General features: G+C 43.5%; 1 protein-coding gene across 1 annotated transcript in view; it reads right to left on the reverse strand.

The window, feature by feature from the left end:
- The window catches only part of CALCR (calcitonin receptor), a 174,868-nt gene that overhangs the window by 21,413 nt on the left and 130,428 nt on the right, over nucleotides 1–23,027 (reverse strand). The window contains exons 8-11 of the mRNA XM_080384200.1: nucleotides 8,910–9,063; nucleotides 3,235–3,295; nucleotides 3,063–3,129; nucleotides 280–498 (exon numbers count right to left, since the gene is read on the reverse strand). Coding sequence (XP_080240326.1) covers nucleotides 280–498; nucleotides 3,063–3,129; nucleotides 3,235–3,295; nucleotides 8,910–9,063 — 501 coding nt within the window. The remainder of the gene's footprint in view (nucleotides 1–279; nucleotides 499–3,062; nucleotides 3,130–3,234; nucleotides 3,296–8,909; nucleotides 9,064–23,027) is intronic.

Consider the following 23,027-nt stretch of genomic DNA (forward strand, 5'->3'; position numbering starts at 1 on the left):
TCTGTGATCTCAGTTTTCTCTCCCTAGTTTAGAAATGGTGCCAACTGATCATTTTTTGCTACACTTTTCATTGTTTCCCCTATCTTATGGTTGTTCTTTATGAAGTAGTGCTACTTGTGCAAAAGCAGATAATCCAATAACATGAAACTGGTTGTAAAAGAACCGCAAAACCATGGTCATTCTCAGTTTCAGGTCAAAACAACTGGCAACAGCATTTTCGGCTAAATTAACTTAACAGCAACACCTCACCTAAGCTGAAGTTGCTATTATGTAACGTACCTGGTAATGCATTAATATATGCATGATGTAATCATATATTTCTCCAGCAAGTCGGTTTTCTGGTCTCCAGGGAATAATAACAAACTGAATTCCTAGTAAGGGCACCAGGATTAAAGTGGCTCTGACAGCTTTCATGTACATGTTGGACTCAGCACGGTGGGTATCTCTCAGCTTTGTCACCAAAACTCGGACAATGTTAAGCAAAAAGAAAAAATTGACCTGCAAAATCAAAGCCATTGTAGGAGAAAGCATTCACATTAAAAAAAACATTCAAAATAAAAATACAGGGCACATAAATGGCAGTAAAATGTAACTTTCTAGCTTTATTGTGGCTCATAATGGGCAGTTCCTTGGGAATCAGGCCTTGGAAAGTACCTTGAATGCCTTCAGAAAAGAGATATTAAGCTGCTCTACACACTTCCCTTGGGGAGCCTGCATGGATGTTTCAGGCAGGCAGGCAGGATCAGTTCTAGGAAGCACTGGCTGTTTTGACACTGATGTGGGCAAATTCAGGATTTCCAGGGAACAATTAATCTCATTTTTATGTTTAAAGCTTAAATGGGACGGATGAATTATCCCCTAGGAGTAACCATGTCTCTCTTCTGAATCTGAAGATCACCCGGCTATCTTGCTTCAGTCCACACTGAAGATGTCTGCAGCCCGGTGAGACAAACCCCAGTGTGTCCCTGGGCACACGGGACCTTTGGGGGCACACAATTTCTCTGGGAATGTGGTCCAGCTTACACAGGCCAATCCATCAGGCTGGTGTATCAGCAGGGGAACCAAGGCTGCCCTTGAGATAAACCTAGGCTGCCCCTTGCTTCCACCAGACTGCACGGACCCCGTGGTACATTTTTACCCACAGGTAAAAGGTAACACTTGCTGGCTTAGGGCTAAAATACCAGACACTTCAGAGAGTTTTGCCCCTGACCCTTACAGTCAGCAATATGCAGTAGTTCAGCATCTCATCTCCTCAGTCATTTCTGAAAATCTGAGTCCAGCTGTGGGTGCTCAGCATACAGAACCTGCTCGTGACCCTGGCTCCACAGAGAGCTCCTTGCAGGATGTGCTGAGAGCCTGTGGAGGCACAGGGAAGGCAGACCCAGGTTGACAACAAGCCCAGTGAGGACCTTGGGGACATCCTAGGGCACCACAGACATTCTCTCCCCAGTGTACCCTATCACTCTTTTCCACATTGTTATAGTAATATCAGGCACCTAAGCTTCAGAAATTTAATGGACTTTTTTTTTCAGATGATTTTTTTTAAATAAGTATGTAAGCTGCATAACTCACGTAGATATTTTCGTAGTCCAAATTCCTTAGATATATGAGAAATTTCAGTTGAAACTTTCAGAACAATAAAATGTGAATCAGTAAGCTTTGATATAGCATTTCATCACTTCTTAACTACTGAAAGACCTTTCAACTGTTTTACATTTGTGCTCTACTGGAAAAAAAGGAATAAATGACTCCTGAGGTACCATTCAGTGTAAAATCTAAACCTTATTCTCCACCTTGCTCTGACTTCACTCACTCTGCTTAACAGTCACTTTTAGAATTTCTGGAAGTAACTGTGAAAAGTGGAAAGACAACTTTATGAAGGTAAAAATCCTCAGCTTTTCTGAGTCATCTGTCACTATAGGATTTTTGTAGCAAATCATGCAGGATCTTCTGTAGATGTTGCCATCTTCATAAGAAAAATAAGACTGTGAATGGCATAAGCACAAGACAGATATTATAATGCCTTATTTTGAAAAGTGTTAAAGATTGGCCTTTTTCCATAAAAAACAGTCACTGCTTTATTTCTTTGTAACTAAGATGAGACTTGGAGCATGGAGATAAAAATAAAGGTTGAATGGCCTCTCCCAGAAGTGAGGTAGCATTACAACAGCAGAAGCAGTCAAGATTGAACCAGTAAACCTATAACAGATGTGCTTCTAAACAGCATACTATATGGCAGGGAGGAATGGACTTCCTCACATTGCTGATGTGCAAGACTCTTCTCAGGAAAGGGTAGAATGATTTTCAGGTTTTCCAGCCATTAGATGGAAAGTTGTTTCTTTATTCAAAGATGTTCCCAGTATTCACCACCTTACTGTTTGATCTCCGAGGTAGTTACTTGCAGGTATGTCCATGCAGATGTCTGCAAGCAAGAGGCAGCTCAAAAGCTGAAAGTGCAGCTTGGGTGACACATTGAGGTGAGCTTGGGTCTAATAAAACCCCTTCTGTACCTTTCAGGAAGGTCAGCGTTACTGTGCAAAAGAGCACCGCTGGCATACAAGATGCTCTATGTATATATATTGCTAAGCTGCACTTCAGATCTTGCCCTCCTACTCAGACTGCCCAGCTCGGTCCCTTCCCGGGACTAGTTTAGCTCCCTACCTTGGGACCACATCAGTTCAATGACCAGTAAAACTCGTGCTGAGTGACCAGGCTGCACTCAGCTCACACCAGCTAAGGCATAGCTAAATGCCTCATTGATGTCACATAAATGTAGTAAATTGGTCACAAATAAATTACACTGGGAGAGAATGACCTCCCTGATTTTCAAAAACAGTTAGTGATTCTCTGCCTCAAAATCTGATTCTTTACTGGGAGGTCCCTTTACAGGACTTGTTTTTGAGAACTGTTGAGAACCTGTCCTTGTAACACTGAGTAGAGAAAATCTCTAGTTACTTCTGAGTTTTGACCAAAATATTAAAGTACAGAAACTTCTATTCTGTACAGGTTAACAGCATTCGTAAACTAATTATTAAACTGTTGACAGCAAATAATATTCTTACCAATAAAGCTGCCATTACAGGTCCATGAACAATATAGAGCAAGTGTGTGTCAACACTCATCCAGCAGCTGGAGGGGAAATACACCATTAAAATTTATTATTAACTCAAAATGTGTTACACAGTTAAATAGAACACAGAACTTTGTTCCTTTAAAAACAGACATGTTACTCACTTGTCATTGAAGTATCTGGCTCTTGCAACAGCATGAATAGATGCTGGCACTAAAGGGAACCCTGAAATGATTAAAGTTATAGATCAGTCTTGGTATTATTTTGTTTTGAATTTCATGTGTCACACACACTAGGAAGTTTCTTGTCCACAACACATGTATGCAAAATCACAGCTTTCAGGGAAGAACCGCAATCCCATCACACTCAGGGCCCTAGCATAACCTTGATGGTGAGATGCAACAAGGGAATAATGTTCAAAGCAGGTCAAAAGAAGCCTCAAAGCCCAGCTGCTGCCCCCCCCCCCCCCCACCATGCTGCTGCAGGCTGTGCAGGGAAGGGTGTGAGCACACAGTGTGGGAAAGATGCCAGGATCATTCAGTTCTCAGCAGAGTATTCCCTCGGGACACTTGTGAAAACCATGTAAACCACTGTTAGGCAAGAGAGACACATTAACTCACATGACAGATACAAAGCAATAAACAACAGAGCAAGGAGCTGCTCTTTTGGAGCCTATGGCAAGAGAAAACATTTGGAGTCAGGAGGTCTTCTGGAGGATGGGGATTTGTGATATTTTCTGCAGGTTCTCAGCCTCTGTGCTGCCAAGCCCATCCCATCTCAGCTGGGAGTGAAGCTGTGGATACCATAAATCCACATCTCCTGACTTACCTGTGCAGCCTCAGGGGAGGCCACTGCTCTGATGGGGAACTGACAGGAGCAAATTTGCACTGGGCCAAAGGCTTGGTAACATGCCATGTTTAACAAACTGCAAGCCTCAAATTCTTATTTCCAGTCTGATATTAAGAGTGACAATCTGGTTCATTCCTGTCCATCTTCCTTCAGCTTGCTTGTATGTTGTGTCCCTCTCCAACAGGCTAGAAACCTGGAACTGGGCAGTCTGTGCTGTACTGACCCCAGTTTGTACAACCTTGCACATGCAGACAGAGGCCGGTGCGGAGATGACCTACTGCTTCATCTGGTCTGTGCAGAGAGCTCTGTGGACACCTTTGGTGTTACTGCTGTGTCTTCCCTATAAACCATGGTCGTTTCTTCTGAGCTTTGGATATTTTATAATTATAAATCAAAATGTGTGAAAACGTCCTGCTGATACCATGATTAGTCACAGAGGGAAGAACATGGTTCCTTGTTTCTTTGGGTGTTAGTATTTTCATAAACCGTTTTAGACAGAGACTCCCCAGCCAAATTCTGGGGAAATCTCACCCCAGAGCACAGGCCAGCCAATGCTGGAGTGAGAATAAGGTCAAAAAAGTATGTAAATAGGACACTGATGTCTCCAGGTATCTTTAAGCAATAGCTACTTTACTGCCAAAAAAAGTTCTTGCTGCAGTTTACCTTGGGAGGACAACATGGCTGTGGGAGAACAACATGGATTGCCCTCTCCTTTATGTATTGTTAGAAAATCATTACTTGGCCTCTGGCTTCAGCATGCCTTTTTTTGGGTGATGATGCACGATAAAACAACAAAAAGCTCAGAACTGAAAGAAAGGAGCTTCTAACCTCAGGGTGAGCTTATGGGATTGACAGCATGAGAAAATCCTTTTGATTTGGAAATGGAGCAAGCCCGGGCCAGTTTTGTTGACAGACAGATTGAAGTGCAATTTTTAAGGGGCCTTTCTGTAATAGCAAAAATTATTCATCTGAAGGCTCTGGCCTGGAATAGTGCAAGTACAGGACTCCACGTGACGCCAAAGGTCCTTTTTTCTTCTGCTAAACACATTAGCCTAGAATACCTGGCTCAACAAATTCACAAGCAAATCTTAAGAACACGATGGAAAGTTACAGGGTAAGAAGCTCATGACTGTCTATGGCTCAAATTCCCATCTGCAGGCTGGATGGGCTCTTCTAGGGCTAGATGTTGCTCTTCTCTTGTAAAGGGCCAAAAGGCAGAGAGTTAATGAGAAGTGGAGCATCAAAGTCAGTTGGGTCCTGGTGGCACAACATGTATCGCTCCAGGGGTCTGACAACACGTGGCGAGCAGTGAGTAACCTAGAAAAGGCTTTACCCCAGCCATCCCAGGAAAAGATATGACATATCCCTTTAGGTCATGCCAGGTCCTTCATGGCACAAACTGACAATTAATTGTATTTCCAGCTGAATTTGGAAGGCATCTTGTTTTAGCACTGTCCAAATAAATCATTCCCTTTTCACTTCTATGTGGATGAAGCTGCCTGAAGCAGCCCGCAGAGTGGACTGGCACTATGATGGGCACATCTGTTGCTGTTTTCTTGCCCTGCATAAGGGTGATTTCCTGACCCAGTGAAACAGTAAATGAGAAATGACATCCCCAGAGAAGGGGTTTCCTGAAGGCATCAGCCTTGAAACACACCTGTCCATGAGAGATTCCATCCGATCACCTTAAACCTTTCATAAAGTGTTTTATATTTGCTCAGATTTTTATTTTTCTTATAAAGCTATTTTACAAATGTCATTAGTGATTCTTCCAAATAAAATAATCTAGGTGTCCTCACATAGGGATTAGTTATAACAATGAATAATGAGTCACTTCACCTTGCATTGTACATTTACCTTGATCTTTTGAATTGTAATTCAGAGCACAGCCTGCTCTGGTTGCTCTGCATTGCCCTTTGGAGAAATGTATCTCCATTGATTAACATAGCTGCATGTTTAATGTAACTACTGTTTCTGGAATCAGTGAAATTAGACTGATTTATGCAAACTTAAGGGCTGGCCAGATAGTCCTGATTAGATAATTTTGCTATTAATGATTACTACCTTAGTTAGGAGGTGCTAATGACTATTACTTGTTTTGTAGAAGTATTCATCTAGTTTCATTTAAAAAGGCTGCAGGCTTCATAGTGAAGAGTTGAGTCCATTTTTTATTAACCTTTTCCTTCTCAAGATATTATCATCCTATTACCACAGCCACCACCCTATTTATTTTTCAGGCAATGCTGCAGATACTGATGAGTATCTTATCAGATAACTTCACTGAATTACTCACCACGATGCTAGTGCCTTTCTCAGCAACAGTACAGCTAGCTCACAAGCTTTCACTGCAGGCTACCTGTCTCAGTTGCATTAAATGGCACTGCCTAAATTGAATGTCACCTGAAAAAAATACGTTTCTGACCATTGTCCTCTTGTATGATTGGATATGGAATGACACTATTTTGGGAGGGCTTATGCTGCAAGACATGAAAAGGGAACAAGTTCTATCTGGAAGGAAATGTTTAAAATGACTCTTTATATAGGGCTGCCATTTCAAAAGCACAGCCCTATCAGACTTTGTATATTCAAATATTCTGAACAATGAAAACTGTGATAGCACAGTTGCTTGCTCCATGAGGGCTCAGTGATTTAGACTGACAAAGTCCAGAAACCTTGGCTCAGTTTTGGGTTCTTCAGGGAAGTTTTCTTCATTTAAGAGCTAATGGTGTTCCACATAGTTTTAATTCTAAGAGCGTAACAGGTCACTCTCTTCTCAGAAAAGATGCGATTCTCATAAGAAAAAAAGAGTGATTATATTATCATTTAAAAAAAAAAAAAAAAAAAAGAGAAAAGGAGTTCTTACGTGTGGAAACTTCTCTGGCCCTGTAATCCATATAAACTAGAAAATCATGATAATTTTCTAGGTATCTAATGTAGGTATCCAGGCAGCACTAAGCCTTATACCATGAGAAGAAAGTTAGTTACCAGTCTTTTAAATGAAAATGCAAACAGTGGAAGAACAACTTTCCACTTTGCTATTACTGCCTATGTAGGACCTGATATTGAATGCCTAACTAGTGGTTGAAGTCAGAGTTCTAAAGTTCTTCAGAACACTCAGAACTGGGTCATTTTTCTGTGATCTAATTAATTCCTAATTTTTCTCTGTTTAATCAGTAGGGCTGTTTCTTATCTTCCTGCTGTAAATGAAATAATGTTAAACAAGTATAACATCTCCAAAGAGAGGCAAAATATAGAGTTGTCCTGGTTTTGGCTGGGACAGTTAATTTCCTTCTTAGCAGCTGGTGCAGTGCTGTGTTTTGGATTTGGTGTAAGAACAATGTTGACAGCACACTGATGGGTTTGGTTGTTGCTGGGTGATGTTTATACCAAGTCAAGAACTTTTCAGTTTCTCAGGCCCTACCAGCAAGTGGGCTGGAGGGGCACAAGGAATTGGGAGGGGACACAGCCGGGACAGCTGACATGAACTATCCAAAGGGATACTCCATATCATAGAACGTCATGCTAAGTATATATAAACTGGGGGAGAAAGAAGAAAGGGGGGACATTCAGCATTATGGCATTTTCTTCCCAAGTCACCATTATGCGTGATGGAGCCCGGCCTTCCTGGAGATGGCTGAACCCCTGCCTGCCCATGGGGAGCTGTTAATGAATTCCTTGTTTTGCTTTGATAGCATGCATGGCTTTTGCTTTACCTATTAAACTGTCTTTATCTCAGCCCACGAGTTTTCTCACTTTTACTTTTCTGATCCTCTCCCCCACCCCACCGTGGGGGGAGCGAGCAAGCAGCTGTGCGGTGCTTGGCTGCTGGCGGGGGTTAAATGGCGACAAGCATAAATTCTGCCTGCTTCAGACTGGGATTGCAAGAGATGAATACAAGCGACCATCCCTAAGTGCAGTGGGACAATGGATAAAGGTCCACCATTTACTGCACAGCTGCACCAGTGGTTTCAAGATATGGGGACTGGCTTGTAAGAAACTGGAATAAGGCCAGAGATTCATGGTTCCCAAACTGGGAAAAAGCTCTTGATAATGATTTTCTATCAACACTGATATGGACTGGATATACAATAGTGATTGAAATATGAAAGAGACTGCACTCCATTGTAATATAATGGCTGTATTTATATGGCCTTTTATTGGAACAGATAGTCCAAAGGATAAATATCTGTTATTGCTACTAATTAAAAGGCAAGGGATCCCTTAATGAAAACAGAAGAGATATGCTTATTTGGAGATGAAGGACTGACCTAGGCATGGTTCCTTGAGCAATATGCATGCAACTACATGCAGTTTGCATTCACAGTGTATGGGTTTGTAACATCTCTTATGGTATATAATTGAGATTTGCTTATTGACACCTGAAATTTTCAGAGAAATATATTTCTCTGAAATGCTCTAGAGATCACTGTTGGACAAAATCAGCCCTGGCAGCAGAGCCATTACCTACTCCTGTGTAGGTAAAATTGCATCTTTAAAACAATGTCTGCCAGAATATATCTGATACTGGATTCACTTCCAGAGAAATTCTGGTTTCTCTTTCTGCATGCTGTGTTTTTTCACTTTGGGAAACATAGATACTGATCTTTCCTCTTCTTCATTCCAGAAAAAATATACTTTTAAAAGTACTGTTACAGATTAATATTTTTTATATAAAGTGACAAAAATAGACCACTTTTGTTGAGAAAAGAGATGTGTTTGGATAGAAATCTGTTTTTCTCCCAAAGTTTTGCTTAACAAAACATAAGCATTTCTTCCAACAAATCCCAAGATGCAACAAATAATGGATACTGACTCCCACTGATTTTTGTAAGTCTCTAGGCCCACCCAAACAAATGCATTCAAATGTAGGACACAAGAACTCAATCTTAAGCTATGATCAGCAGTATAAATATAATAATTCAGATATATAAGTGCTAGCAGAATTTAAACATCTGAAAGAACTGACCACCTTGCTACAAATTATACATACCCCAGCCCAAGAGGTAATACCAGTGCAAACGCTGCTCTTCAGCAAACACTGCCACCACAATCAATGTGTGAAGATAAATGCCTTCGCAGAGCATCCAGAAGTAGTTGCAGCCCAACATGTACTGATGGAAGAACTGCAGCACTTTGCAGCTTACCTGTTAGACAAACGAGATAATGTCACACACCTGACCAGCATTTTGCATTTAAGCAGGCAAAGACAAATATTACTGATAGGCTTTAAGCAGCAGAGCAGAACAAAAATCCCCAGCTCTTCCTGGGTTTGTTCAGTACCTATCAGTGACAGGGATTTAAAACTCTTAGAAATGAGATGAATGGAATAAATGGCCCTCCACAATAGAAAAAAAAATGATAATAGCACTCCAAAAAGTACCACTTAACAAAATAAATCTTCAAAAGTTGGTACTCTGATGTTTTTTAAACAAGCAACTTGTTCTAGAAGCACAAGAAAGGCTTTGAAGATGACAGCAACTGAGAGCTCTGGTTTGTGTGTTTTCTTTTACTTTTCATCAAACTTTTCTAAGGTTTGTTCAGTTCTCACATCTGAGCCAGAGTCACTTGCTCTTTAAACTGCACCCAGCTCTGAACTCAGGAAGAGCAAGTGCTGTTGGCAGTGGAGATTTTTTTTGGTAGGGTACCAGGGACATTAGCTTCACCTCTTTGCAAGAAGACAGCTTTACGTTGTTTTGTCCAAATGACAAAGCAACACATGGAGCTAAACAGAGCCAGTGAAGCTTGGAAGTGGTTCCTGCCTGAGGTTCAGATAAGGTTGCAGACATAGACCTTGACAAGAGACTGTGGCTTCAAGATGCTGGGAAGCGGGCAGATAGTGGAGTGAAACATGTTGTGTCCACTTCTGGAGAGCCAGCTGGTGTGGGACAATGCTGTTCCTCTTCTGAGAGGATCTCATGTCCATCCGTCTCCTCAGAGAGGGCAATGAAGTCTTCCGTGTGGGCTTCCACGCCACCAGCACACAGGAGGGCCAGGAGGAGTGGGAAAGTATTGCTGTGCTGGCAGAGACCCACTGCTCCTGGGGGAGCACCACATGCTACTTGGAAATCTGAGGTCACAGCAGTGATGGCAAAATGACAGTCATCATCTGTGGCCACAGGAAAATATTCCTTCCCCATAACTTCTGCGGATGTTTTCCAAACTGATGACCTGGGCTGTAAGAGATGTCTTCAGGATTTACTTGTCTCTTTGAAGAGGCATTTTGGCAGTTCAGCAGGTAGAGGACTGCATGTTCTGCACCTGTCTGGACTGCCCCTCTAGAGCAGAAAAGCTGGTTAGCCATCCAGTGCACCACCTTCTGTTGCTGAAAAGCATTCCCAAAGCAATTGCCTGAACACGTGCATTTAGTTCTGTTTCAATATTTGCAGTGCATCTTGCTACTTGTGAAAATATAGGATTATTGACAGGTTAGGATATAGGATTCTGACAGGATTGACTTGAAGGACTGATTTTTATTTTTGGTGATTCATTTTTTCTGCTCATAACACAAAGCAAAGCAGACAGTCACATCTTTGTTGACACCACACATCAACAGGTTTTACAAAGTATGCCCACAAAGGGTTGTACAGTGGTTTGAAAAGGTTAAAAAAAAAGAAAAAGAAAAAGAAAAAGAAAAAGGAAGAAGTTTTTGCTACTTGTTCTGTTGATAAATGTGTTCACTAAGGTTCTTAAATAATCCTTGGACTGCTTTTCACAGGTTTGGGTCAATATGTTTCCTGCCCTGTTCCCTCAAACGTGCCCAACGCCCCCTCCCAGCTGGTGGCTGGCCTTTCTCACTTCTCTCCTTATCAATCAACCACCCCCAAAGGGCTGCCTTGAGTGACAGGTACTTCCCAAGGGCTGCACACACATTCAGGTGGCACCTTCCCCAGCCTCTAAAAAGTCAGCAAACTTTCTGAGCCATCACAGCAGCTTTCCAGACAGGTTTGATAAAATCCACCACATCCCAGGTTTGGTCTGGGCCAGCCCCATGCTCCCCTGTGGAGATCTCCTTGGAGGAGCTGCAGGTCAGGGGTTGACCGGAGACCTCAAGGCATCATTTTCCCAGTAGCTCTGGCAGGAGCGACTCGGGGTGCTGGCACCTTGTGCACAGGCTGGTTCTGCTCCTGCCAGTGCCAAGGTTGCCCCAGTTTTCCATCCAGGCACTGAGGCTCTGGGAACGGTCTCGTGCTGCGACTGGCAGCTGAAGGGGAGCAGAGCATGGCCAGTGAGTTCTGCAACAAAATCCACAGTAGGTTCTCAAACCCGTCATTTTAACTTAATGCTTTCGCCATTTCATATTGCCGAACTAAAAGGGAGACGACTATGGAGTGCCCTTGCTTCTCCCTGGCAGCTGTTTGCAGGGTTCACTGGCTCACTGAGCAGACAGGGTGAACCCTGCTTCAGTTGTTTGAACTAAGTCAGTCTTTGCTGGAACTTTCACCTGTAGCTCAAACAAATGCACGCACAGAAAGCACACTGCCTGAGTACTACACACCTAAACTCATTTACTTCATTTCCTCAACATTTCTTCCTCTCCTGTACCCTCCTGTGAACTGTCACTTGTGGCTTTAAAAATGAAATCATATACTTGTCTTCTAGAGTAATGGCCATACAGACAGCTCACAACTCTTTAGAGGAATCTACTTACTTCCTACGCAGTAAGTTAAAGTAGTAAGAATACCATTGGCAAAACATTAAGGATGGGTGTGGTAAGTACTCAGATCCGTATCACATTACTTTGAGAATGAATCTGAAAAAGGTAGCATAAAGAGTTTAAGCACAATGTGCTGAGATAGGTAATGATAAATTCAACTAATCAAACTACAGCAAAAATCAACCTTTGCTTTGGATGAGCTAAGAAACGCAGCATGTTTCATCTGTGGCTAAGTGATGCTATGAAAATATTTTCGTACAATCAAAAGAGAGTGGTTTTCTTAGGTCAGAGCAGGTAAAAGAGAAGAACCTGTTCCTGGTGAGAACTGGATTCACGCATGACACAAATAAAACATGACAAATGTAACCAACATCTCAGTGTACATTAGTCTTCGCTGGGAAAATTGCAGAACTACTAAGTTTTAGGAAGTGTTTATTCTTACAGAAACAAGTAAAACAAAACTGCAAGATGATCCAAAGCAAATCTTCCACCTTTTCCATTCTTGGTAACTGACTAATTGCTAACTTTGAGATAAAAAACCACATCTGGGGGTTCAGTCTTCTGCTGAAATCAAATGTTTTCTTGCATGTTCTTTGAGGCAGAGGCTCTGTCCTTGTTGTGTCTTGTACAATATGGAGCACGGTCCAACCCAGGGCTAGACTGCTTCCCGCCTGCTGGAAATACCACTCAGCGGAGAGGAAACCGTGTGGGAGGTCCCTGCAGCATGTGGAAGATACCTGCCTGACACAGCCGGCCAGTGAGCCAGCCAGGGGAGATGCCCCACTGGACCTGCTGTTTACAAACAGGGAAGGTTTGGTGGGTGATGTGGAGGTCAGAGGATATCTTGGGCATAGCGATCATGAGTTGAAAGAGTTTCCAATTCTGAGAGAAGCCAGGCAGCAGAACCACTACCTTGGCCTTCCCAAGGGCTGAGTTTGGCCTGTTAGGGGCCTGGTTGACGGAGTCCCTTGGGAGGCATTTCTGAAGGGCAAGGGGTCCAGGAAGGCTGGGCATTCCTCAAGAAGGAAATCTTAAAGGTGCAGGAGCAGGCTGTCCCCATGTGCCGAAAGGTGAGCCAGTGGGGAAGGTGACTGGCCTGGCTGAACAGAGCTTCGGCTGGAACTCAGGGGGAAAAAATTGTTTACCACTCTTAGAAGAAGGGGCAGGCAACTCTGGAGGACCACAAGGATGTCACAAGGTTATGCAGGGCACAGATTAGAGAGGCGAAAGCCCAGCTGGAACATGGGCTGGCTACTGCCATAAAAAGATAACAAAAAAAGTTGTTACAAATTCATTAGAAACAGAAGGAGGGCCAAGGAGAATGTGCCCTTTATTGGACACGGCAGGGAACACTGCCATAAGAGATGAGGAAAAGGCTGAGGTAATTAATGCTTTCTTTGCCTCAGTCTTTAATAAAAAGACGAGCTTCCCTCTGGGTACTCAGCCCCCTGAGCTGGAAGACAGGGACAGGGGGGAGCAGAATGAAGTCCCCACAGTCCAGGAGGAAGAGGTCAGTGACCTGCTGCTCCACTTAGACACACACAGGTCTATGGTGCCGGATGGGATCCACCGGAGGGTACCTAGGGAGCTGACAGAGGAGCTCACCAAGCCACTCTCCATAATTCATCAACAGTCCCGGCAAACTGGCAAGGTCCCAGACACCTGGATGTTAGCCAATGTGATGTCCATCTACCAGAAGGGCTGCAAGGAGAATCTGGGGAACTACAGGCCTGTCAGCCTGACCTCAGTGCTGGGGAAGGTTATGGAACAGATTATCCCAAGTGCCACCACACAGCATATGCAGGGCAACCAGGGGATCAGGCCCAGCCAGCACAGGGTTATAAAAGGCAGGTCCTGCTTGATGAACCTGATCTCCTTCCATGACAAGGTGACCTGCCTAGTGGATGAGGGAAAGGCTGTGGATGTTGTCTACATGGACCTTAGTAAAGCCTTTGATCAATGGGCCGAGGCCAGTTGTATGAGGTTCAGCAAGGAGAAGTGCTGGGTCCTGCACTGGGGTCACAACAGCCCCACACAACACTACGGGCTTGGGGAAAATGGCTGGAAAGCTGCCTGGTGGGAAAGGACGTGGGGGTGCTGGTTGACAGCTGGTTGAACATGAGCCAGCAGTGTGCCCAGGTGGCCAAGGGGGCCAGCAGCATCCTGTCTTGTATCTGAAACACTGAGGACAGCAGGACTAAGGCAGTGATCATCCCCCTGTACTCAGCACTGGTGAGGCCGCACCTCAAACACTGTGTTCAGCTTTGGGCCCCTCACACCAAGAGGGACGTTGAGGTGCTGCAGCATGTCCAGAGAAGGGCAACGAAGCTGGTGAAGGGTCTGGAGCACAAGGCTTATGAGGAGCGGCTGAGGGAACTGGGGGTGTTCAGTCTGGAGAGGAGGAGGCTCAGCAGGGATCTTACTACTCTTTACAGCTGCCTGGAAGGAGGCTGTAGGCAGGTGGGGGTTGGTCTCTTCTCCCCAGATAACAAGCAGCAGGACAAAACAAAATGGCCTCAAATTGCACCAGGGGAGGTTTAGCTTGGATATTAGGAAAATTTTCTTCACTGAAAGGATCGTCAAGCATTGGAACAGGCTGCCCAGGGAGGTGGAGGAATCACCATCCCCAGAGGCATTTGAAAAACATGTAGGTGCAGTGCTTGGCAACATGGTTCAGTGATGGACTTGGCAGTCCTGGGTTAATTGTTGGAGCTGATGATCTCAAATGTCTTTTCCAACCTAAATGAGTCTATAATTCAAAGGATTATCACAGCACCTTCATGCTATGAGAGTAAATTGTCATGAGCACCCAGTCTATGGGTGTGCAGGTGACTGAAGCTAGTGGGTTTTAATTCATGAGTAGACAGGCTGAGAGGAAATAGCTGGTTCTTTCTAGCGCAGCCCAGTAACTGTTGCTCAGGCTGGTGTGCCTGTCTCCTAAACAGAGGAATAAACAAATGCTCCTGTTTTCAAGAGCCTGGAGACAGCATTGCAGTGCACAGCTTGGTGGCTATGTAGCAGGGAAAATGTGATGCAATTATCATGGAAGCCCCCAAAGGCAGGTAACCACATAAGAAAGCAGCTCCTGTGTGGCTCTGGGAGGATGGCTAAGAATGAACCCTTTTTTGGCAAAATGCAGCCTGGCAAGAAACTCAATCTGCAAGCAAGGAGGCTGCCTCCTCCTACTTTGTCTCACTGCACTGTTGAACACAAAAGCTGAGGAAAGTTCTTTTAAAGATTTGCAGGAGAGCACCCAAGGAAAAATCTCCTTTATTAATTTTCCTTCCTCATGAAAGCAACTGGCAATGGCCTTAAATTCTGGCTGCTGAGAGGCAAAAGGGGTCAATAGGAATACAGCCAGTCATATTCCTTTCCCTTGCAAATCTTGCTAAGAGTCATGTAACTCTTGTGTACACCTTAGCTTCAAAAAAAAACACTTCAGAAAGATGCTGGAATCATTCAAAGAGAAGAAATAAAATAATTTATTCTCCTTTTACAAGAAGGAGCTAGAACTGGTGTCTATGATGTTTTGCAGGATATACTGGCATATTATTAATACTGTTCATGTTCAAGTCCTGTTGAAGGAGTCCCAAAGGTCCATCTGCCTACGCAGGCCCCTGCAATTGCCCAGTAATGTAACTGGCATGCCAGTCTCCTCTGCGAATCCAGCAACCTCTCATCACATGCAATTGTCATTTCTCTGTTACGGCTTTCCTTGGTTATTGGTTAATAGCTTATGGAAAGAAAGCTGCAGCATTAATTACCATCACTACCCATTAGGGCAAATCAAAGCAAAACACTCAAGACTACATAAAACCCAGAATACCATCTTCACCAATAATAGCAATTTATATATATAACAATAATAATGTGAAATAAGCTGCTAATTGTTTTTGAGCAGGTCTTCCTAGTAATTCAGTCAAAGGACTGACTCAGTTTTGGCATTGTGAAAGTTGTACAGATTCCTGCATGCCCTCATTCCTGTGATGTTCTCCTGGGTGAACCAACTTAGGCTGGCAAGTTAGGAGGTCTGTTTTTCACCAGTTCTTACCAACTCCAGAGAGGCTGACCTATGGAAAGTGAGGGTGGGATAGCCTTTTGGTCTGCAAAACAAAACCCCTCTCAAATGCTCACTATCCATTGAAATGCCCCCAACTGACATTTCAAATAAATTGTTAAAAATAAGCCAACCAAGGTTATTGATTCTAAACCAAGACAGCTATATGGACCATCACGACAGCTGTGCACTTCCTTGTTTAAAAGTAAATAAACCTATTTGACCATATTAGTCTGGTTCCTTTTCACCTTTGTAAACCTCCCCAGTGCACAGCAGTGAGGGACCCTCCTTGAGGAGAGTTTGTACTGCTTGCTACAGAGGCCAGACATGATTTGCTCAAATTCAGTTTGAAGGCAGTGCAATAACAATATATTCTCAGACATACTTAACTTAGCATTTTAAAGGAGCAACTTGAAGTTTGGTTACTGCCCTGCCTTACACTTTTTTTTTTCTGGCTATTAGAACGCTATTCTATGAAAATATTCTTAAATTCCAAGTATCCACATGTTACAGAAATAAGCAATAAAAAGACTTTCCAAAGCAAGACAGTGCTAAGTATTGTAGCTGTAAATCACTGGCCATCAGAACGTCATACCATTATACAAGACATCTACTGTGAGTCATCCATTAAATTGTGTTCCAGTCAGAAACCTGGCACAGAGGGGCTTAGGCTAAGATTAATGTTTTAATATACTTTTAAACCACTTACAGAACAAAATGTACACAGTTGCTCAGAGGGATCCTAGGTTTTGTGTTACAAGAAAGCAAAATATGAAATTAAACAAGGGGGATATTTTTAACAGCATCTGTGTCCATGCCTACACTACAGCAAAGCTGCCAGCCCAGAATTAGGCATTCTGGACAAGAATTAATATGGCTACTTCTGCACATCCTTCAGCCTTGGCTGTGGTAGTGACTGCTCTCCCTGGGCTGCAGCTTTGAACCCCGCAGGGTGCTGTGCTGAGCTCCCACGGGGCTCCTGTGGCACATCCAGCACCGCCAGTGCCTGGCAGCCACCAGCTCCTCACTCGCAAGGTGCGAGGCAGAGCAAAATGCAGCCTCATCATGCCCGATGGGTTTTATTAGCTTGGTTTCTGAGCTGGGGTTGCCAGGAGGAGGCACCTTTTCAGGTAGGCACTGTAAGTATGAGCCCAACTGATGGAGGAGGGCAGAGAGGCCACTCTTGTCTGAAGAGGGGCCCCGAGAAGGAGAGAACAGGGGCAGTCAGGGTAGTCTGAAAAAATAGTACAGGAACTACTGAATCTGCTGTTCATTTGAACTGGAAATGGAGTCAGAGTGCTCACAATGTGTGCTGCCATCTTCTCCCAGTGGTGGGAGGTAATCCTCAAATAAAAAGGGGTAAGAGCTTCAGTTATTCCAGGCACCTCTCCGCCACCATCACACATTCATGCAATGCTCTGGCTGATTTTGCAGCCACACCTGAGCTCTGGGCATGCTGTGGTGCCCCGAGCCAGGCTAGTTTAAGCCTACATGGAGTATACCTAACAGCCAACTGTACTTAAGTTTACATGTGAGGTGTAAGATCTAGACCTGCAAAGCCATTTCCCAGGGACTAGGTACTCGCATAGCTTTAATGAAATGAATACAACTGCTCCATGATTCAGTGAAATGCTCCAGGGATTTTATAATGGTACGACTGGGATTTATGAGACTAAATGTAGACACCTAAGCTGTCTCTCCTGCAGTTGAAAGATGACAAGTGAAGAGAGGTGATGGAGATTACAGCAAAAATATCCTCATCCTAAAGGAGATATCTAAAATAAGTCAGATGGATAGCGCCCTGAACGTGACTGTCTTTAGCTATAAGAGCAGCATGGGGCAATTAGCTCAGCTGTATCTACAAAAGGTGCCCAAATGTAAGATGTACCTGACCTTAAATGCCTGTGTGCGTTTCAGCTCTCTGGATGCACTCAGACTCTGTTCCAGTGCCTTTCCTGGGGTGACCTGCTGGCCAGGGGGAGCCCCTAACCCTTTGAAGGATCTTAGGCCAAGGGAACACCAGGGAATTCAGAAAAGTTGGCTGTATGCAACTATAAGCTATTCAGAAGTCAAATGGTGAGGAAAGGATCTTAATCATCCAAATAACTGACCTGTTACTGGTTGATGGCTCATTCTGCCAACTAAAGCTGAAAGCCATGCAGGTAAGTAGCTCAAGCCTCTTGCTTTTTTCTGCTTCCTGAAAGTCATTACTGTTTCTCCCATACTCTTACCCCATGTGCTTGGCTGTTATCTGTAAAGACATTTTGATGCCCTTTCATTTATTTATTTTCTATTTCAGTGTGCTTCTGTTTGATCTTAAATACCTTCCAGAGGAGCAATAATACAGGTCTGCACAGCAGTCACTGAAGGGGAATCAAATAGCATGGATGGAATTCATCTCACTTAACCTGGATGTCTGACTTCATGGTATAGGTGTGTAGACTGAAGTAGTACCTGGAGAGGAATGAGTACTCTGCATTTAATTCACCTGACCTGTTTCATCCACCTGCGACGTCTCTTGGACTCAGACACAGCTGCTTGCACGGGCAGTGCTGCCATTTAATCAGACAAATCCCAGTGAGGAAAACAGCTGTGGCAGCACAGTATCAGGGAGAATACTGTGTTTTGGAATTGCCCTTCTGTTTTGGAGTGAGTTACGGTACTGTCCTGAGGGGAATTAATTTTGAAAATTCTTTCGAGGTCTTTTGAAAAAAAATCTGCTTTCTGGCTAATTCAGATTCAAATTTCTCACATTTTAGGTACTCCCTTTTAAAGGCATATGGTAAGGAAAACTTGGAGAGGAACCACAAGTTTAAATTTAATTATATTGAATTAGTAGTTGCTTCTACAACAGTCAGGTTTCTATACCTAACTGATGTATATTCCCAGAGAAATATCAAAACCCAACCTGCTTAAATGCTCTATTCACATTGGAGCCCTTGTGTACAAAGCACAGGAGCAGGAGTTCATTAGAGGATGCCACGTCCATACGGTGTAGCACAGAATCCACCGAAAAGGCAACCGTTAGCATTTTCACTTGTTGATCTGACATTTAAGAAGGAATTGCTACTTGACATTTTTCCATGCCTGTGTTTTTAGGGGTTAATAACATATCATTTGTTTACCTCTCAGGCTCTTAGATGCATACACAGGAGTCAGTGCAATTGATAGAAAACTATGGCTACCCAGGTCCCACCCTATATTTTCAGGTCATCTTCACTTTGTAATTACAACCCTCTCCCATCTCTTGAGAAAAACCAAAGGGAAAAATGATAAAAAGCCTCAGTAAAGCACAGAGAACTGAATTTGTGTCAGAACTCAGTCAAGCACAACTCCACACCATGAAAGACTAACAGCCTTTCAGGGACCACTACAGCTCAGTTCTGAGGGTGAAATAAATACCGCTTGAGCAGCAGTTCTGGAGGCATGTCATGAATTTGAGGAAATATGGAAGGGATTAATTCATTTTGCACATACAGCCAGAGTGTGCTTTGCTATGATAACACCTCATATAAAAACCCCAAACAGGAGAATTACAGTCGATGACAGCAAGACCAGGGATGTTGAGCCCTTCTGATTTTGAAAAGAGCTGTCCTGGGAGTGCTCACTTCTCAGTGCCACAACGGCAGAGCTTCAGGGTCCAGGAGTGGTGCAGGTTCACAAAGATTAGGCAGAATGACAGGTTAAATCAGACTTTTCACAGAGACATTTAAATCTGCAGTTTGGTCTGTGCGCTCAGTATTCCACCTCCATCCTTGCTGGAGCTAAGAGCACAGGTCTTTCTCACTTGTGCAGAAAATATGCAGTCTAAAAACCTGGGAACAAGCCCTAGGACCTGATGACTTCAGCTTTGGGACAGCAATGCATTTTGCAGTACAAAGTCCTTTCTGGAATCACATTTCTGGAGAAAACAGCACTCCGACTCCTAAATACGAGGCTGTGTGTAGGGATCACACTGCTGAAATACCATCCACAGGATCTGACACAGCCTGGGTCATTTTGACACGAAATACCTTGGGACTGGGCTTACATGAAAGCTGTCATCCCTCCCTTCATGATTCTGCAACAGTTTTGAGAAAACAGAGTCTATACTAATAGATACAGCTTTAAAAGAAGAGCAAGCAACTGAAATGTAGACAGAATAATTCCTGAGGAAAGTAAGATGAGGAAATCTGTCCCAAAATAAACACTTATTTTTAGACTCTTAAACCTTTTTCCCCTCCTGATTGCAACTGTTAACTTGATGGTGCCTTCCCACTGAGAAAGCATCCATAATAACGTTGTTGAGAAAGCTCAGATCTTTCTCAGAGATAGTGACTGACTGACTTCTTTACAGTCCAGATTCAGTTGTTCCATATAAACCACAAATACTCTTCACAGAAATGTCATTTATGAATGCTGTGAGTGTCCTTTACTCATTCATACTTCATATTCTGGGCATGGCACACTACATTATTACATTACAGATCACACTACAGTGAATCTGACACCACCGGGATTTCATGGTGCTTTGTTTCTCCATTACTCTGAGAGTTTTGAGAATACAAACAAGAATATAAAGACCTTGGGAAAAATGATGGGAATTACTTCTCCGTTTCATGCCATTTAGACCCTGACAGATCTGTCTTAAAATGAATGCAGGTATTAATCCAGCCTGAAAATTTGTGAGAATTCTTTGAATATGGCTGGTTCTGAATTCACAGCATTCCTTAGTCTGCATTAATGTCACTGAACCTTGTGGGCGGGGGAAGACTTGATCTTTCCTAGCATAGATGAAGAGATTCTGATTTACATCTGAATTACTGCAGTGTTATACCAGCGCAACCCAGTGATTTCAGGGAGACTAAAACTGGTGCATCAGAGTCCTGGCACTGCCCATGAGCTTACTGCTGGCAGAACCTTCACTTGCAAATGATACACCAGCATCATACAAACTCATCCTCCTCAAAGTGAACACATGTTCTTGAACCAGTTGCAGGCATTCCTGCCTCCAAGGAAGGTTACACTTCCCTTTGCTCACAGGCACAGGACACTGTCAGTGATCCCACGCTGGCCGTGCCTGTGTGCCAGAGCTGGAGAGCAGGCGATCCTGTCCCTGTGCAACCTGCACAGTACTGTTCCACCTTCCTTGTCCCTGCAGCTTTGCAGAGCTGGACAGGACTCACGAGGAGGAGTCTAGACAGCAAATGCTGTCAGGAAGCAAAGAATTATACCCTGAGAAGTGCCATTTTGCTGATACTAGAGAAATGCAATGGCAGCAGGAACAACTGTCCTCTCCACGTATCAGTGCTGCTTTGTGGATGAGGGCATAGGCAGATAGAGCAGGAATTTCCTTCCCCGGTCACCTCATGAGGTGACTCCCCTGTAGACACACGCTCATCAGGGACTGTGCTTGCTTGTACCTCTCAGGCTCAGCCATTGCAGCTATGAATGCAGCACAGAAATGTGATATGATGCTTTGTAGTCCAATTCAGAAATGCTCCTTAGTTGGGACAGCTTCTTTCTAAACCCGAGCATTAGAGCCAAGCCTTCCTGTTCTCCCTCTCTTTTTATTGATTTCCCAATTACCAGCAGCATCCTTTTTTGTTTGTTTGGGGGTTTTTTTTTGGGGTGGGGGGGGAGTGTTAGCGACTACACTGGTTCCTGTTTCAAAAGATAGCTTGTGACTCTTCTGTCCTGGTATAGCATCTGATATATCAGGAAAGAACTTGTGCCACTTAAACACCTACTTTTCTTCTCTGCTTCACTGATAAAAGCCAATGACAAGACAAGCAGCTGTCACAGAGGAGATGGGAGGGATGAGAGATGCGAGCTCAGCTTCATGTACCTGCTTAGGCAAGGAAAAACTTATAGTCTAAAGCACAGCCTTAGTCCTCTGCTTGTAAGTGATGAATTAAAAGGTTTGGTTCACTCACCCACAACAGGCATTTTGCTCACTGCTTTACATTGGAGCTGAACAAAAAAAATGCCACAGTTTCATCACTGAACATGGTATGGTGAGGCACAAAACTGGTGGAAAAACTTTGACTTCCATAAAGCTTAGCATTTTATTCTCTCCTGGCCAATCTTGTTGAGCCAGTTTGTCCTAGTGAAGTCAATGCACAAACATAATCTTCAAATGCACAGAACTTGCACAATTTGTAAATTCAGAAATACATACTGGGCCCAGGCTCACCAAGCTTCATTCCTACACCTGAGGCAGCAGAAGGGCAATATTTTAAACAGCCATTTAGACACTTATCAGACAAAGGGCTCCTAGGCAAGATGATACAGTTTTCACAACAAACCAACCCTCTCCTACCATACTCAAGAAGACTTAGGAGACACAACCACCAGGCATTGGGTAGTAATTCTCTGTTAGAAGTTTGATCTTTGATTACTTTTGCATCTAGATAGTATTCTAAAATAGCTTTAGGTCATCTCTTTGGGGCTAAACTGGCTGCAGAGGCCCCTATGAGTAGTCTAGTAGAAGCAGGATGGAAGAACAGATGTACTAAGATGAATGAAAGAATTTGGAGATGCTTTGAGAGTGATAGGGAAACTCTAGAAATATTTACATTAATAAAGAATCAAATCATTTAACAAGAACAGAGTCTCATGAAGCTCCACCCCAAGCATAATACATAGAACAACTCACCAGATCACAACACCCCCTTCTGCTCTGCAGAACTCCACCTTTGCTGCTTCTGTGGGGAGCTGCACTATGGGGACTGCTTGGACTATTAAGGCAAACACAAGTCACATGGGGCAGCAGTTTTGCAATTTAACTTCATTGGTATGAGCTATGAGCCTCTTATTTGGGAAAAATATGTTTTACAATCCCCCAGCCTCTGCTAGGCTACATCAGAAGGAACTGAAAGCAACAAGAGATGAGATGGTAACATTTATATTATATAATAAAAGTCCTAAAACTGACACTGTTTCTGAAATGCTGTGAATCTTCTTTGGTTTTCTGGCTCTTTCCCTCTCTATTCCTTTAGGAAAAGGGGAAGTCACCAGTCCCCATAAATCACAGTAGCTACCCTTTATACACTCCATCTGTCTATACAGCTCAACACTTTATTTCTGCTGTTTTACTGTGATAGGGAGGAAAACCTAATACTCTTGGGTAGTCATGGCTTTCACTTGAATCTGTCAATGGTGAGATTATTTATAGTGTTCTAGTATCCATGAAGATACTAGATTTTTTTTTTTTAATATTACTACTGCCATGGCCTTCCTTTACAGACTATAATGCTAGCGGGCACCAGCTTTTGTGGTCTCCTCACTTTGTCTTGGTCTCACTGATAATGCTGAGTGGGAAGCAGCTTAGTGGTTTCTCCTGAAGGCTTGCTTCCTACTAGGAGATGGGGTGTGGGCAGTACAGATAAAGCAAGTGCCCTTTGTCACCCTACCTC

The sequence above is a fragment of the Falco punctatus genome (assembly GCF_963210335.1).
Source record: "Falco punctatus genome assembly, chromosome: 4".
Lineage (NCBI taxonomy): Eukaryota > Metazoa > Chordata > Aves > Falconiformes > Falconidae > Falco > Falco punctatus.